The 12,921-nt window shown below is 63.0% G+C and overlaps 3 protein-coding genes across 4 annotated transcripts in view; 2 read left to right on the top strand and 1 right to left on the bottom strand.

The window, feature by feature from the left end:
* The first annotated feature begins 535 nt into the window (after nt 1-535).
* Nucleotides 536-5,489, top strand: C1QBP (complement C1q binding protein). Its single transcript, XM_034989357.1, has 6 exons — nt 536-783; nt 1,339-1,489; nt 3,477-3,570; nt 4,644-4,739; nt 4,903-5,025; nt 5,116-5,489. Exons 1-6 carry the CDS (start codon nt 573-575, stop codon nt 5,263-5,265), a joined length of 825 nt encoding a protein of 274 aa, XP_034845248.1. The 5' UTR covers nt 536-572; the 3' UTR covers nt 5,266-5,489.
* A 58-nt stretch (nt 5,490-5,547) lies between these two features.
* RPAIN (RPA interacting protein) lies at nt 5,548-11,595 on the bottom strand. Its single transcript, XM_034989358.1, has 7 exons — nt 11,502-11,595; nt 9,866-10,036; nt 8,833-8,893; nt 7,439-7,550; nt 7,257-7,320; nt 6,362-6,502; nt 5,548-5,688 (listed from the first exon to the last, which is right to left on the bottom strand). The coding sequence occupies exons 1-7, from the start codon at nt 11,580-11,582 to the stop codon at nt 5,659-5,661; spliced, it is 660 nt and encodes a 219-aa protein (XP_034845249.1). The 5' UTR covers nt 11,583-11,595; the 3' UTR covers nt 5,548-5,658.
* Nucleotides 11,596-12,010: 415 nt separating this feature from the next.
* Nucleotides 12,011-12,921, top strand: part of NUP88 (nucleoporin 88) — a 21,454-nt gene continuing 20,543 nt past the window's right edge. For both annotated transcript variants that reach the window (XM_034989361.1, XM_034989362.1), the window contains exon 1: nt 12,011-12,317. In XM_034989361.1, coding sequence (XP_034845252.1) covers nt 12,042-12,317 — 276 coding nt within the window. In that variant the 5' untranslated portion in view covers nt 12,011-12,041. The remainder of the gene's footprint in view (nt 12,318-12,921) is intronic.

The raw sequence follows: 12,921 nt of genomic DNA on the forward strand, positions 1-12,921 counted from the left end.
GTGCACGCAGGGGGGTGTGTGCACGCCGGGAGAGGGGTTGCACGTCGCGGTGGGGTGCACGCAGGGGGGTGTGTGCACGCCGGGAGAGGGGTTGCACGTCGCGGTGGGGTGCACGCAGGGGGGTGTGTGCACGCCGGGAGAGGGGTTGCACGTCGCGGTGGGGTGCACGCAGGGGGGTGTGTGCACGCCGGGAGAGGGGTTGCACGTCGCGGTGGGGTGCACGCAGGGGGGTGTGTGCACGCCGGGAGAGGGGTTGCACGTCGGGGGAGGGTGCACGCAGCGGGGTGTGTGCACGCTGGGTGGGGGGGTGGTCGCGGGAATTCAGAGGGCCCGCCCTGGAGCAGAGCGGCCCGCAGGGCTCGGCGGCACGGCGGGTCCTGCGGGATGATCCGGCGCGGGCGGCGGCGCTGACCTCGGAGGCCCCCAGCAGGGGGCGCGCCTAGCCCGGCGCCTCGGGCCCGCACTGCGCCGGCGCGGAAGCGCTCCCGGCGGGGGGGGGACTTCCGGCGGCGCGCGGGCCGGGATCTAGGGCCCGGGTTCGTCCTTCGCACGCGCACGTGTCCGCCGCCGCGATGCTGCGCCTGCTGCGCCGAGTGCCCCGCGCGCTGGGCTCCGCCGCCGCCGGGCTCCGCGCCGCCCCCGCCCCCGCCCCGCCGCCTCGGCCGCTGCTGCAGCCCGCGCCCCGGCCGTGCGTGCGGCCCTTCGGGCTGCTGCGTGTGTGCGCCGGCCTCCCGCGCGCCCGCGGGCCCTGCAGCTGCGGCTGCAGCGAGCTGCACACCCAGGGTGAGGCCCGGGGCCGGGGCTCGGTCGGGGAACGGGGGGCGCGGGGTCGAGCCCGGGGGCCGGGGGCCCAGGGGCTGGGGGTCGAGCGTCGGGAGTGGGCGACCCGGGCTACACCCGCGTGGGACCGCGTTTCCCGTCTTCACCAGCAAGGGCTGCGCTTCGGGGCGGCGCTGCGTCCCCTCCCCGGCGGCCGGCTTCGTCCCGGGGCTCGGAAAGGGAGCTTTGGCGAGGCCGTGGTCGGGGGTGACGGTGGCAGGTCGAAGCGGGGGCAACCGGGAAGCTTCTGGCTTCGCGGTGAAACGTGGTGGTGGGTTCGCTGCTGGAAGTCCCTTTTCCGGGATTGAGCTCAGCCTGGCGCTGAGGGTACCCGAACTTTCACGGGTCCGGCCCCCGGGGCCTAGCGGGGGTGACTCGGGCTCCGGGGGAGCCGCATCCCCAGCAGGAGTGCCAGCAACCGCCCCGAGGCCAGTTCTGGTTGCAGTCGCCCCGGGTCTTTTTTAGGGTTTAGACTGACTGGCTTTTCTCTTTCTGTATCTTAATGGATTTTCACCGTAGGAGATAAAGCTTTCGTTGAGTTCCTGAACGATGAGATTAAGGAGGAAAAGAAGATACAGAAGCACAAGTCCCTCCCCAAGATGTCTGGAGGCTGGGAGCTGGAAGTGAACGGGACAGAAGCCAAGCTAGTGCAGAAAGTTGCCGGAGAAAAGTAAGTATGGGGGGCCTGTAGGGGGACCGACTGTCGGAGCGGGCCGGTCGGAGTGGGCCGCGGGGGACCGACTCCCTGACCTTGCGGGACCTGCCCTGCCTTCTCCCAGAGCTGCCTTTAGTTCCAGCCGGTCCTTGGCCACGATTTCCAGGTGGTTCATTCGCTGCACACGGATCTGCTGCGAGTTGGTTTAATAAGTAAGACAGTAGAGAAGGATGTCGCTGGAAGTCTGCTGGACCACTATGGGCTGTCTCCCGGTGAGGCCGTGCCTGAATCCAGACACGCAGATTCAGAAACTTTTTTTTAAAAAGAGATTTATTAGATAGAGAATGCGAACACAAGGGGGGGGGGGCAGGCAGAAGGAGAGGCAGGCTCCCTGCTGAGCGGAGACGCCCCCCCCACGTGGGACTCGATCCCAGGACCCTGAGATCATGACCTGAGCCGAAGGTAGACGCTCAGTTGACTGAGCCACCCAGGCGCCCCAGATTCAGAAATGTGTACAGTGCTGACCGATGCAGACTGGCCTCGGGTTTGCGGTGTGGACTCGCACACTGCGGGCTCTGCTGTGGGAACCCAGGCCCTGCCCTGGCGTTTACAGCAGGGAACACGTGAGCTGTATAACTCACGTGTGAGCAGAGGGCGACACAGGGCAGTGAGTGTCCCCGGGAGAAAGGTGCGGAACTTTGTACTGAGTTCAGCTGTTCACCGTCCCCTTTTTGAGTAAACTTCTGTGTATGTTGTAAAGTCGGGTTCTGGTTTTCTTTGCCTCCGGTGTCCCCCCCGCCCCCGGGCCCCCCCCCCGTGACATCCCTTAAGCCATCTTTCTAGGGTGTGACTCATGGCCAGTTTGGGCTCATTATAGATAACGTTCTTTTTTTTTTTTTTTTTTTTAAAGATTTTATTTATTTATTTGACAGAGAGAGACACAGCGAGAGAGGGAACACAAGCAGGGGGGGTGGGAGAGGGAGAAGCAGGCTTCCTGCAGAGCAGGGAGCCCGATGTGAGGCTCAATCCCAGGACCCTGGGATCATGACCTGAGCTAAAGGCAGTCGCTCAACCAACTGAGCCACCCAGGCGCCCTATAGATAACGTTCTTGTGAACAGAACTGCACCTCTGCGCCCAGGAGCTCAGCTTGGTCAGCCTGGGGACAGATGAGACAGGTTTTGTGGCCGGCTGCGACGCCAGCATCGCTGTGCAGGAGAACAGCTTCCTGGCTCCGGAGGGCGGCGGGTGGGGGTCCCGAGCAAGCCCAGGGGACCCGCGGGGCATCTGTGCCGGAGGACCCCTCCCTGCGGCGCTCAGTCCGACTCAGGAGCAGGGTTTGGCAGCTGAGGAGTTTTGCAGCTTAACTGTCATGAGTTGGGTGTTTCCAGCCGGTTTCGTGATTATAAAACTTCCTACCGCTATTTTGAAGAATGGATTTGGGAGCGCCCGGGGGGCTCAGTCGGTTGAGCATCTGCCTTCGGCTCAGGTCATGATCCCGGGGGTCTGGGATCGAGCCCCACGTCGGGCTCCCTGTTCAGCGGGGAACCTGCTTCTCCCTCTCCGTCTGCTGCCCCCCCGCCGCCCCACTTGTGTTCCTGCTCTCAAATGGATAAATAAAACCTTTTTTAAAAAAATGGAAAAGAGCTGCCCTGGGCGGCGCATAGTGTTGGGGAGCCCCACCCCCAGAGCCCCTCTGGGTCCTCTGCTGACAGTGGGCGACCGTGGTGCCTCTCTTCCCTCCTCCGTGGGCAGATTTTCTCGGGGAAGGAGGCTTCCGTTCAGGGCCACCGCGCGCTCAGCCGCTGACCGCCAGTGGAGGGCCCCCGGGACTGCGTGTGGCGGAGATGAAGCCGGGCGGAGCAGGGACACTGCCGACCCCATGCCCGGGTTGGTGCGGAGCTTCTGACACACTGTTTCAGTCGGGCCTGTCACTGTGGTAGTGCCCACTACTTGTCCACCCGTTACAGCTTCAGCCCCTGACCTCGTCTTTGCCCTTTGCAGGATCACCGTCACCTTCAACATTAACAACAGCATCCCGCCCACGTTTGACGGGGAGGAGGAGCCGTCCCAGGGGCAGAAGGTGGAAGAACAGGAGGTGAGCAGGGTGCGGGCCTTGATCTCCTTCGTTCGCAGGTGAGGGCAGGCGAGGGCACGGCCATCTCTGGGCCTCTGCTCCCCGCGCAGCGGTTTTGGGCTTCAGCACCAGAACCGCGGCCCCTGCAGGCTGGGGCTCCACGCTGTGGCCTGTGTTCGCTCAGTGGGAAGGGACTGAACCCGTCTTCAGTCTTCCCAGGATCAGGAGAGGTTTGGTATCGGGATCTTATCTGGAGCGTTTGCAAGGGAGGAATGTTCCAGCGTGTCACGGGCTGGCAGTAAACACCCACCGCCGAAGCTGGGGCATCAGAGGCTAAGGCCCGAAGCGTCGACAAGGTGTTTGCCCCGCCGCTGGCTGTCCTGCCTGGTTCGCACGTCGTAGGAAGCACTGTGCCTGGTCTAGGGCCCGGCCAGCATTGGGGCCACAGGGTGCCCGGACTTCCTGACTAAGCAGGTCCTGGGACCGCCTCTTGGCCAAGCACAGAGAGGACACCCCCAGGGCGCTTCTGTCCCGGCCGCTCCGGCCGCCATCGCCCTGATGCAGGACGGCTCACCACCACAGGGAGGGGCGCTGTGATTCTTGAGCCGTGAGGACGGCCGGTTAGCGGGATGCCCCAGCCTGGGTCCTGGGCTGTGACACAAGAAGAGCCTGGAACGGGCAGCAGAAGTGAGATCTGGGAGGTTTAGGCCAGCTTTGCAGTGCACGGATGGAAGAACGGGCCTGGGGGAGAGCAGATCAATTAACTTAGCTGGGACCCCAGCTCAGATTTCATCATTCGAGACCTAGGAAGTTCTGTGAACAAGTAGGGGGCTAGCGGAAGCGAGTGACCCTCCACCCTCTAAAACCTGGTTCAGAACTCGGGGAAGGACCAACGGGAAGTGTAGCTCAGCCTCCCGAACAAGCTGGTATGTGGCTTTAGTGCTGTGGAAGGTTCTAGGCTCCGTGTTGAGTCGCAGGATCGTGTAGGAGTTTGGAAGCGGCTAAGGGCTGTCCTAACGGTGGTGGTCGTCAGACCCCCGGAACCGCGAGCCCCCCGGTCCAGGCAGCGGCCTGACGCGCTCTCGCTTCCGCAGCCTGAACTGACGTCCACGCCCAATTTCGTGGTGGAAGTCGTCAAGGACGGTGGCAGGAAGGCCCTGGTGCTGGACTGTCATTATCCGGAAGATGAGGTACTGTGGGCTGGGGGGGGTTGGGGGGGCAAGGACACCAGCCTTGTGCAGCGGAGACCAGCAGAGCTGGGGAAGGGGTGAAGTCTGGGGAGTTCGCAGCTATAAATAGCCCGGTTTGCCCCGGGCTAGGGCTTCACTTCCTCCAAACGCCATCTGTTCTCAGGTCGGGCAAGAGGAGGAGGAGGAGAGTGACATTTTCTCCATCAGGGAGGTGAGCTTTCAGTCCGTCGGCGAGTCTGACTGGAAGGACACGAATTACACGCTCAACACCGACTCCCTGGACTGGGTGAGTGCGGGCAGGGGGGCGGACGGGCGGGCGGCTGGGCAGCCGGCAGGGGCGCAGCCTGGCACTAGGAAAGGCCTCTGTTGCCCACAGGCCTTGTACGACCACCTGATGGATTTCCTGGCCGACCGAGGGGTGGATAACACATTCGCAGACGAGCTGGTGGAGCTCAGCACAGCCCTGGAGCACCAGGAATACATTACTTTTCTCGAGGATCTCAAAGGTTTTGTCAAGAGTCCATAGAGCAGACCAGACGCCGGGCTTTGCCGGGGAACCAGCCTGCTCTGAAGCCAGACGCACATGGGCTTCGAGGTGGTTGCCTTCCCGATATCATGGAGAATAACTCAGATTTAAATTATTTCTGTTGCCCTTTCATTTACTCTGTTTATTGCTTCTCTATGACTCCTTTGCTCCGAGATTTTTGTATAACATAATGATGGACAATAAAATTGGTTCCTTTCCTCCAAGGTGCTTTGTCCTTTTATTCCTCTCCCTTCGGCCTGCATCACGACACACCAAGAGCAGACAGGTTGAAAATTTTAATACAAAATAAGTCATAAATTAAAGGCTGGCATTTACAAGGGCCTGTCTCAGGCGGAGTGAGTCGTGTCCCCAGGAGAACGCGTGGAGGCCGCTCTAGAGGATCACAGCCCACGTATCACAAGCCTGGATTTAAACAGAGAGTCCCAGTCACCAACACCACCTCTGTCCACAATTCAGGTCTCCTCAGCAGGGACACGAGGCAGCTCCGGTGGGGCGTCTGCCCTCGGGACCCCCATCCTGCAGCGTGTGCACCTGGGGCTCAGGTCAGGTCCCAGGCACAGGCTCCAAACACCCTCCCCTCAGCACACGGGTGGCCGGCAGCTGTGAACCCACGACTGACGGGCAGGCCCACTGCCAGCAGAACCCGAGCTCGCGGTGCCCTCGGGCCAGCATGCATTCCTGGGTCTCCCCTCCCGCCTGTGGGCGTCTCGCTCAGCCCCACCACCACGCTGAGGAGCCCCTGACCGCTGGCACGGGGGACGCCCCTGGCGGTCTGGCGCACTCCGTCATCCCATGACCACCCAGAGCGCTCGCACAGGTCCTCATGGCTGTGCGTTACCCTCGGTAAGGTGCACCCGGCCCTCCCCGTCCAGGCTGCGCCCCGGCCATCCCGGAGTCCTCCCTGAAACAGGAGGCCCTCGGTGACCGCGGACCTCCTAGCGTAAGTAACACATTACCCCCACTCTCCTATGCAGACTAAGCATCTGTAAACATCCACCCATCTGTATGATTTCCGCTGGGCGGGACCGCCACCCGCCGCTGGCGGCTCGGCCGCTGGGTCCCGCGGGAGGCTTACCGCGCAGCTCATCAGAAGATGGGGCGCTTCCCCCGGCCCCGCCGCCACGGAGAACGCAGGCGTGTGCGGGCAGCGCGCGCTGTGCTCACTCACGCTGTGCTCTAAACAGGCTCGGAGCTTTTGCTCCGTCAACTCTGGAGACTAGCAGATAAAGAAGTTAAGCTACAACCTGACCCCGGTCACCTCCGAGTCAACAGCTTGAAGATCCCGATTCCCCGAGGCCGGCTCGCTGGGACGGCGGGGCTCCCGACCGCGCTAAGCCCTTGACCTCGGCGGCCCCCGCTCCCGCGTGAGCCGCACCAGGAGGGCACGGGGCCACCTGCGCCACCCGAACGGCGCCGTCATACCCGTCGGTAACCCGGCGGAGAACGAAAACAAGGCTTTCTCTTCGTTTTTTTCAACGATAAGGAATGCAACGTTCAGGAAATACTCAAGCAGGGGAATTGTTTAAAGAAAAAAAAAACGCCGTCGAGCTACACGGAGCGGGCAAAGCCTGAGTCCGCCACGGGCTCCGCGCGCCCTCCCAGCCGCGAACCCGGAGCGCACACCGCGCCCGCTCGCGCTCCGGCCGCACGGCCCCGCCCGGCCTGGGGCCTGGAGCACCGGCCGCCGGGAGCGACTGTGAAACGCTCGCTCGGCGCCACCCTTCGCCGCCGCCAACGTTCAGGCCCCGGCCCGCCACTTAGGGCCACTCGTTGTGTCTTCCCACGTGGGAACTCTGCGGAAGACCAGGGACCGGTGTTCCGCTGTAAAGGTCTCGAGCGCGCGTGCGCTGCTTTGCGGCCACCGGGGCGAGGCGGCCGGGCCGCCGGGAGCAAACGTGCACCACCGGCTCCGGCAGCGCCAGCCAAGGGGCCTCCAGCAAGCAGACGCCCGTGGGACGGGGGACACTCACGTGCGAGGGGAGGTACAGGCCACACGGACACGCGACCACGCCGCCTGACACGCTCACGTTGGACCTGGAAGCAGAGCCGGGATCACAGCGGGCCCCCCGGCACCCCCAGACCTTTCTGGACAACCAGCTTCCAGGGGACACGCCACCCACCCGTCACGCCGCAGGGGTTTGGCATCTCTTACTTTGTGCACACGGGACAGATGAGGGCGTTTGCCTCCCACTCGGCCAGCATGACGCTGAGACACTTCTCATCGAACTGCAGGCTCTTCTCGTACTCCCTGAGGATGCACCACTCTGCGGGGCAAAGGGCAGCTCCAGCGAGCTCCCCGCCTCCCTCCCTGGCCCGGCCCCTGGCCTGCACCCTGGCCTGCACGGGAAGCCGCACCCACACCAGAGAAGAATCCAGGCAGAATCCCGCTACCCATCTGCTCTGCCAGGCTCCTGCCTGTCCTGCGTGAGCAGCGCCGGGGCTAAGGGCCGAGGACACAGCGTTCACCCCCGCCCGCCCCCCAGGCGACGGGAGCAGAGCAGAGAGAAGACCCTGACTGGGCACTAGGTGCTGAGTTGAAAGCGATCTGTTCCCCGACGTCCGTGTGCTCAGTCTGTGCTGTTCACAATCTGTGTTCCTTCACGCAGCGAGCACGCAACCACGCCGAGGAGGTGGCAGGAAGGAGGGACAAACGCACAGAAGCGTGAGCTCCCAGTCTACACGCCAGGGCCGGCCAACCACAGCCCGACCAGCCCACTGGCGATCTTCTAAGTCAAGTCCTATGGGAACACGGCCATGCCCATGAGCCCTGCGGCCGTTTTACACTGGAGCAGGACCGAATTGCTGCCCCAGAGACCATACGGACCACAAAGCCTTAACGCTTACGACCCGGCTGAGAAGTGCGTCTTCGCAGTCGGGCCGACGGTCTGCCCTCCCACACCCTCCTGGGGCAGCCGCCGCTTACTGGCGAGGCGCTGGCTCTCGTCCCCACGCTACGTAAGCCTACAGACTTAGAGGGCAGGTCTACGCTGTCTCTTACAGGAAATAACAAAGAAGCCAGGGACTGACAAGGCTCAGCGACACAGCTGCTGGGCCGCACCCCGCGGCCCTAGCGATGCCCCAGGGGGTGGGCAGCACGAGCGCCCGGAGGCAGCAGGGACCGGCTGTGAGGGAAGGCACTCAAAGCAGGGACGCAAGCGCTCTGATCTCGACTGCGTCCTGTACGGGACTGCTATTCAGCTATTAATGGAGGGGAACCGGAGAGCAGAATAAACACGGGACCCGGACTCGCCACACGGAGGCGGCTTCTCGGCCCCACCGCTCGCTGAGCCGCCTGCACCCCTCTTCTCGCTCATGCTAGCTGGTCAGCTTAGTCCCCAGGAGAAAGCGATCGCACGGAACGCGGAGTCCGAGCACCAGGCCCAGTCACAACAGACTCTCGGGAAGAGCCAAGACTCCAGAGTAAAAGCAGGGACTTCGGACACCCGCCCGGAGTGGGGCATAGAGGGGGGGCAGTTAAGAAGGAATTCTGCTTTGGAAAGCGCTCCAGTAGCTAGGTGCAGGTGGAAGGACCCTCCCAGGGGTCACCTTGGTCAGCCATCTCCTGCTGGTTTTCCTCGAGCACAGTCACGTCCAACAGCTCCTCCAACTGCAAGAGAAAGTGGAGTTCTAATCAGCCAGCAAGTCCCCCAGTGACTCAAGCTTGGGAGGCTGGCCTGAAGAACTCCGCTTTAACTGAGATCTGTTCAATCCTTCTGTAGGATATGCTGACGATGTGCTAATGGGATCCCCCTGAGAAGTCATCAACAAATGATTAAACCACCCAGTAACAAAACAAGGGCCCCAAATTTGGGGGGAGAGGGTAGAGGGCACCAGCTAAGTTCTTGTTCTGCCAAAGCTCCGGAGCTGCTGGGGGGAGTTCCTAACCCCGTAAACCTCACTTCGGGCCTCTGTCAAGTGGGAATAGACCTGAATGGGCCTTTGTGAGCACTAAATAGGACTCTGTAACCCAGACGTCTGGCCCGTGCTTGGGACACACGGGAGGCACCCGATAACGCATCATGACTACACAGCCCTGATGTTTTCAGAGCAGTTTGCCAAGGTTCTCTTATATCGTCCTCACGGTGCTGACCACACTCATTTAAACGTGAAAGCGAAGCTTGGAGGCACAGGACAAGTAAGGGTCCAAAGCAAAACCAGGGTCAGAATTCCAGAACCACTGACATCCAAGCCAGGGCTCTTCCTCGTGCAGGGTAAATGGTTTCCGGTCCACACCCAGCCCCTGACTCTGGCCGAGATGAGAATCAGAGAGCTCCACTTTAAGAGAGATTGCTAGCCCATGTCTGCTGAATCAAAACTTCCAGCAGGGGAGCCCAGGGGTGAAACATCTTTCTTTTTAGTTTCACAGATGCGATGATGCAACAGATTGGTAGAATCTGGTATTTATGAACCATGAATCTAGAAGAGTCTAACCTTAAAGATGGAAGAGCCTGGGTTCAAGGCAGTTGGAATCCTGACTGGGGGCTGGAGGGTGGAAGGTGGAGGGGTTCAGAGGACTTGGGGACCCAGGGCACTCTTGCTGCTGTAGTACCCTCCCCGGAGACACATATCCCAGCCTGACCTGGGTCAAGACCTCTGGACAGCTGTCCACACCCTGCAAAGCACTCCACTCTTCTTCCATCACCTCCTGCACCAGAAGGGTGTTCTGAGATCTCCTTGGCATATTGCCTCCAGCCCGGCGGTATCTGTTCAGGAGCCTGTCCCGGCTGTTTCTCATTCTCTCCAGGCATGCCTTGGAAGGAGAAAGACAGGGAGTGAGTCCGGTAAACAAACAAACGAACAAAAAAGATTCTTAGGGGCACCCGGGTGGCTCAGTTGGTGAAGTGTCGGCCTTCAGCTCAGGTCATGATCTCAGGGTCCTGGGATCAAGTCCCAGGCTGGGCTCCCTGCTCAGCAGGAAGCCTGCTTCTCCCTCTCCCTCTGCCCTTGCCTCCCCCCAGACTCATGCTCTTTCTCTAAAAAAAGTTTTTTTTTTCTTAGACTAGATATTAAATCATTAACAGAAATTTATAGACACAAAATTTCAACTACAACCCTAATTATTATTATTTTTGCACATTTCTGTCCAGTCCTCATTCACAGACAGGTGAAATCATCACGCTTTGTTTATGTGTTCTGATCACCACATTCAGATTTTATTTTACTTATTTATTTTAGAAAGAGAGAGAGAGAGACAGAAAGAGCGTGAGCTGGGGGAGGAGCAGAGGGAGAGGGGGAAGGACAGGGAAAGAATCTCAAGCAGATTCAGAGCTGAGCATGAGCACCATGGGAGGGCTCGATTTCACCATCCTGAGATCATGACCTGAGCCGAAACCAGGAAGAGTCGGTCGCCCAACTGACTGAGCCACCCAGGCGCCCCCAGATCACCCTTTTTATAGCCAGCTTGATCAAGGGCAGCGTCCTTCAAGGTTGGGTAATAACAGCTCAGCATGTGCTGAGCTATGACAGGACGTTCAGGTTACACCCACGTTCCTGCTGCTTTGGATGTGGCTCCCGCAGCCGCCGTCCCGAACAAGGCTTCTCAGCCTGCGGCGATTTCACCCCTCATGGGGCATGGGGCCATGCCTGGAGACCCTCCCGCTGTCACTTTAGTTTTAGGGCTCCTGGCACCCAGTGGGTAGGGGCCCGGGATGCTGCTCAACCTCCTACGATGCAGGGAACAGCGCCCCAACACCGAAGACCTGTCTGGCCGGAGTGGCCACAGCCCAGGTTGGGAAGCCCCTGCGGTGAGCAGTCCTTCCCAGCACCGGACTCTTCTCGCACGGGGGGTACACACGCCCGCCCCCTCGGAGGTTCCTGGGAAGGTCTCGCGGGGACCACGCCGATGCCACAACAGGCCAGAAGCGACGCAGGCGCGCGCGGCCGCTGGGGCTCGGTCCGAACCTGACAAAATCTCGCGTCTGGCGCAGAACCCCCGCTCGCAGGAGGGGAGCGAGCCGAGCGCCCCCGACCCCCGCGCCGACACCAGCAGGTGGGGGCGGGGGGCGCGCAGGTGCACCCGCGGCGTGCTGGGCCTGGGCGGGCTCCCACGACCCCGCACGCAGGGCCCAGAAACCGCGGCAGCGACCGGGTCCGGCCCAGCCCGGTCCGGTCCGGTCCCGCTGCGGGGCCGCCGCCGCCCGGCGCTCCCCCAGCTGCCTCGCCCGGCGCGCGGGACGGCGGCGGCCCCGCCGAGGCTTCCCAAACCCCACGCCCACCTGCCGGAAAACCTCCTTCCACGGCGGCGAGCCCACCGTCCTGCACAGCGCGCGGCGCCCCGAGCCCGGCGCCTCGGCCATCGCCTCTCCGCGGGCGTCGCCGCCAGGAAGCCCCGCCCCCGGGGCGCGCAGAACCCTGGGAGTTGTAGTTTCCGGGCGCTCCCCGCGCCGGTCCGCGGGGCGTTGAGGGAGGTGCCGTCCCCCCGGCCGGCCCCGCACGGAGCCAGACTGGGGCGACCCCGAGGATGCGGGGCCGGAGTGGCATTCGTGAGGTCAACCCAACCCGGACTAAGGGAGGTGAGTCCTGAGGGAGGCTTTCGGACGTCCGGGCTTCGCCAGGCGGAGGTGCCCAGGCAGGCTGTCCCCCGGAGGCGGGCCTTCCCGCGGCACCGCCCCCTCCCGGCGGCCGGCCCTCCCCTTCGCCCCGCCCCCGGCCCGTGCGCTCGCTGATTGGCCGGAGCGCGGCCGGCCGGGCGGCCGCGGATTGGCTGCGCCCAGCGGCGCGCCGAGGCCCGGGGGCGACGCGCGCAGCGGGGCAAGATGGCGGCCGCCGAGGGCCCCGCGGGCGACGGGGAGCCGTGGCAGTCCTGGCTCCCCAGCCACGTCGTGTTCCTGCGGCTCCGCGAGGGCCTGAAGAGCCAGAGCCCGGCCGAGGCCGAGAAGCCGGCGTCTTGGTCGCCGCCGCTGACGCGGAACCTGGTCTTGGGCCTGGGCGGCGAGCTCTTCCTGTGGGACGGCGACGGCAGCTGCTTCCTGGCCGTCCGCCTGCGGGGCCTCGGCGGCGCGGGCGAGGAGCCCTCCCTGTGCCAGTACCAGGTGGGGCCGGGCCGGGCGGGCGCGCGGCGCGGCCGCTTCTCCTCGCGCCTCCCTGGTCTTCGTTCCGCCTCGGCGTGGCCGCTTCGGCAGCCTCTCCCCCGGGCTTCGTTCCCTCGGCCGAGGTTGGCCGGCTCCGACGCGCTCTCGGGGTGTTCGGTCCTTGGGGCGCCGGCGGCGCGGGTGCCGCGAAGGAGGACACAGCCGGCGAGCGGAGGGGGAGCGTCGTGCGCTGGCCCTAGGAGCCGTTTCGCGGCGGGGCACCCCCAGGTCCCCGCGGTAGTCCGTGCCCCGGGGGTTGCTGTGAGCACGGAGTCGGGGTGGGCTCGAAGGCGGCCGGCCTCGAGTCTTGGGCCTCAGGTGGAGGAGAATCCCCTGGTCCTTCTTTCTTTTTTTCCTTTTTTTTAAAGATTTTTTAAATTTATTTGATAGAGAGATAGCAAGAGCGGGGACAGAAGCAGGGGGAGGGGGAGAAGCAGACTCCCCGCTGAGCAGGGAGCCCGATGCGGGGCTCGATCCCGGGATCCTGGGATCATAACCTGAGCTGAAGGCAGAGGCCCAACCGACTGAGCCACCCAGGTGTCCCTGAATTATGCATTAAAAAAAA

Source organism: Mirounga leonina, unplaced genomic scaffold (genome assembly GCF_011800145.1).
Source record: "Mirounga leonina isolate KUSES-001 unplaced genomic scaffold, KU_Mleo_1.0 Mir_488, whole genome shotgun sequence".
Lineage (NCBI taxonomy): Eukaryota > Metazoa > Chordata > Mammalia > Carnivora > Phocidae > Mirounga > Mirounga leonina.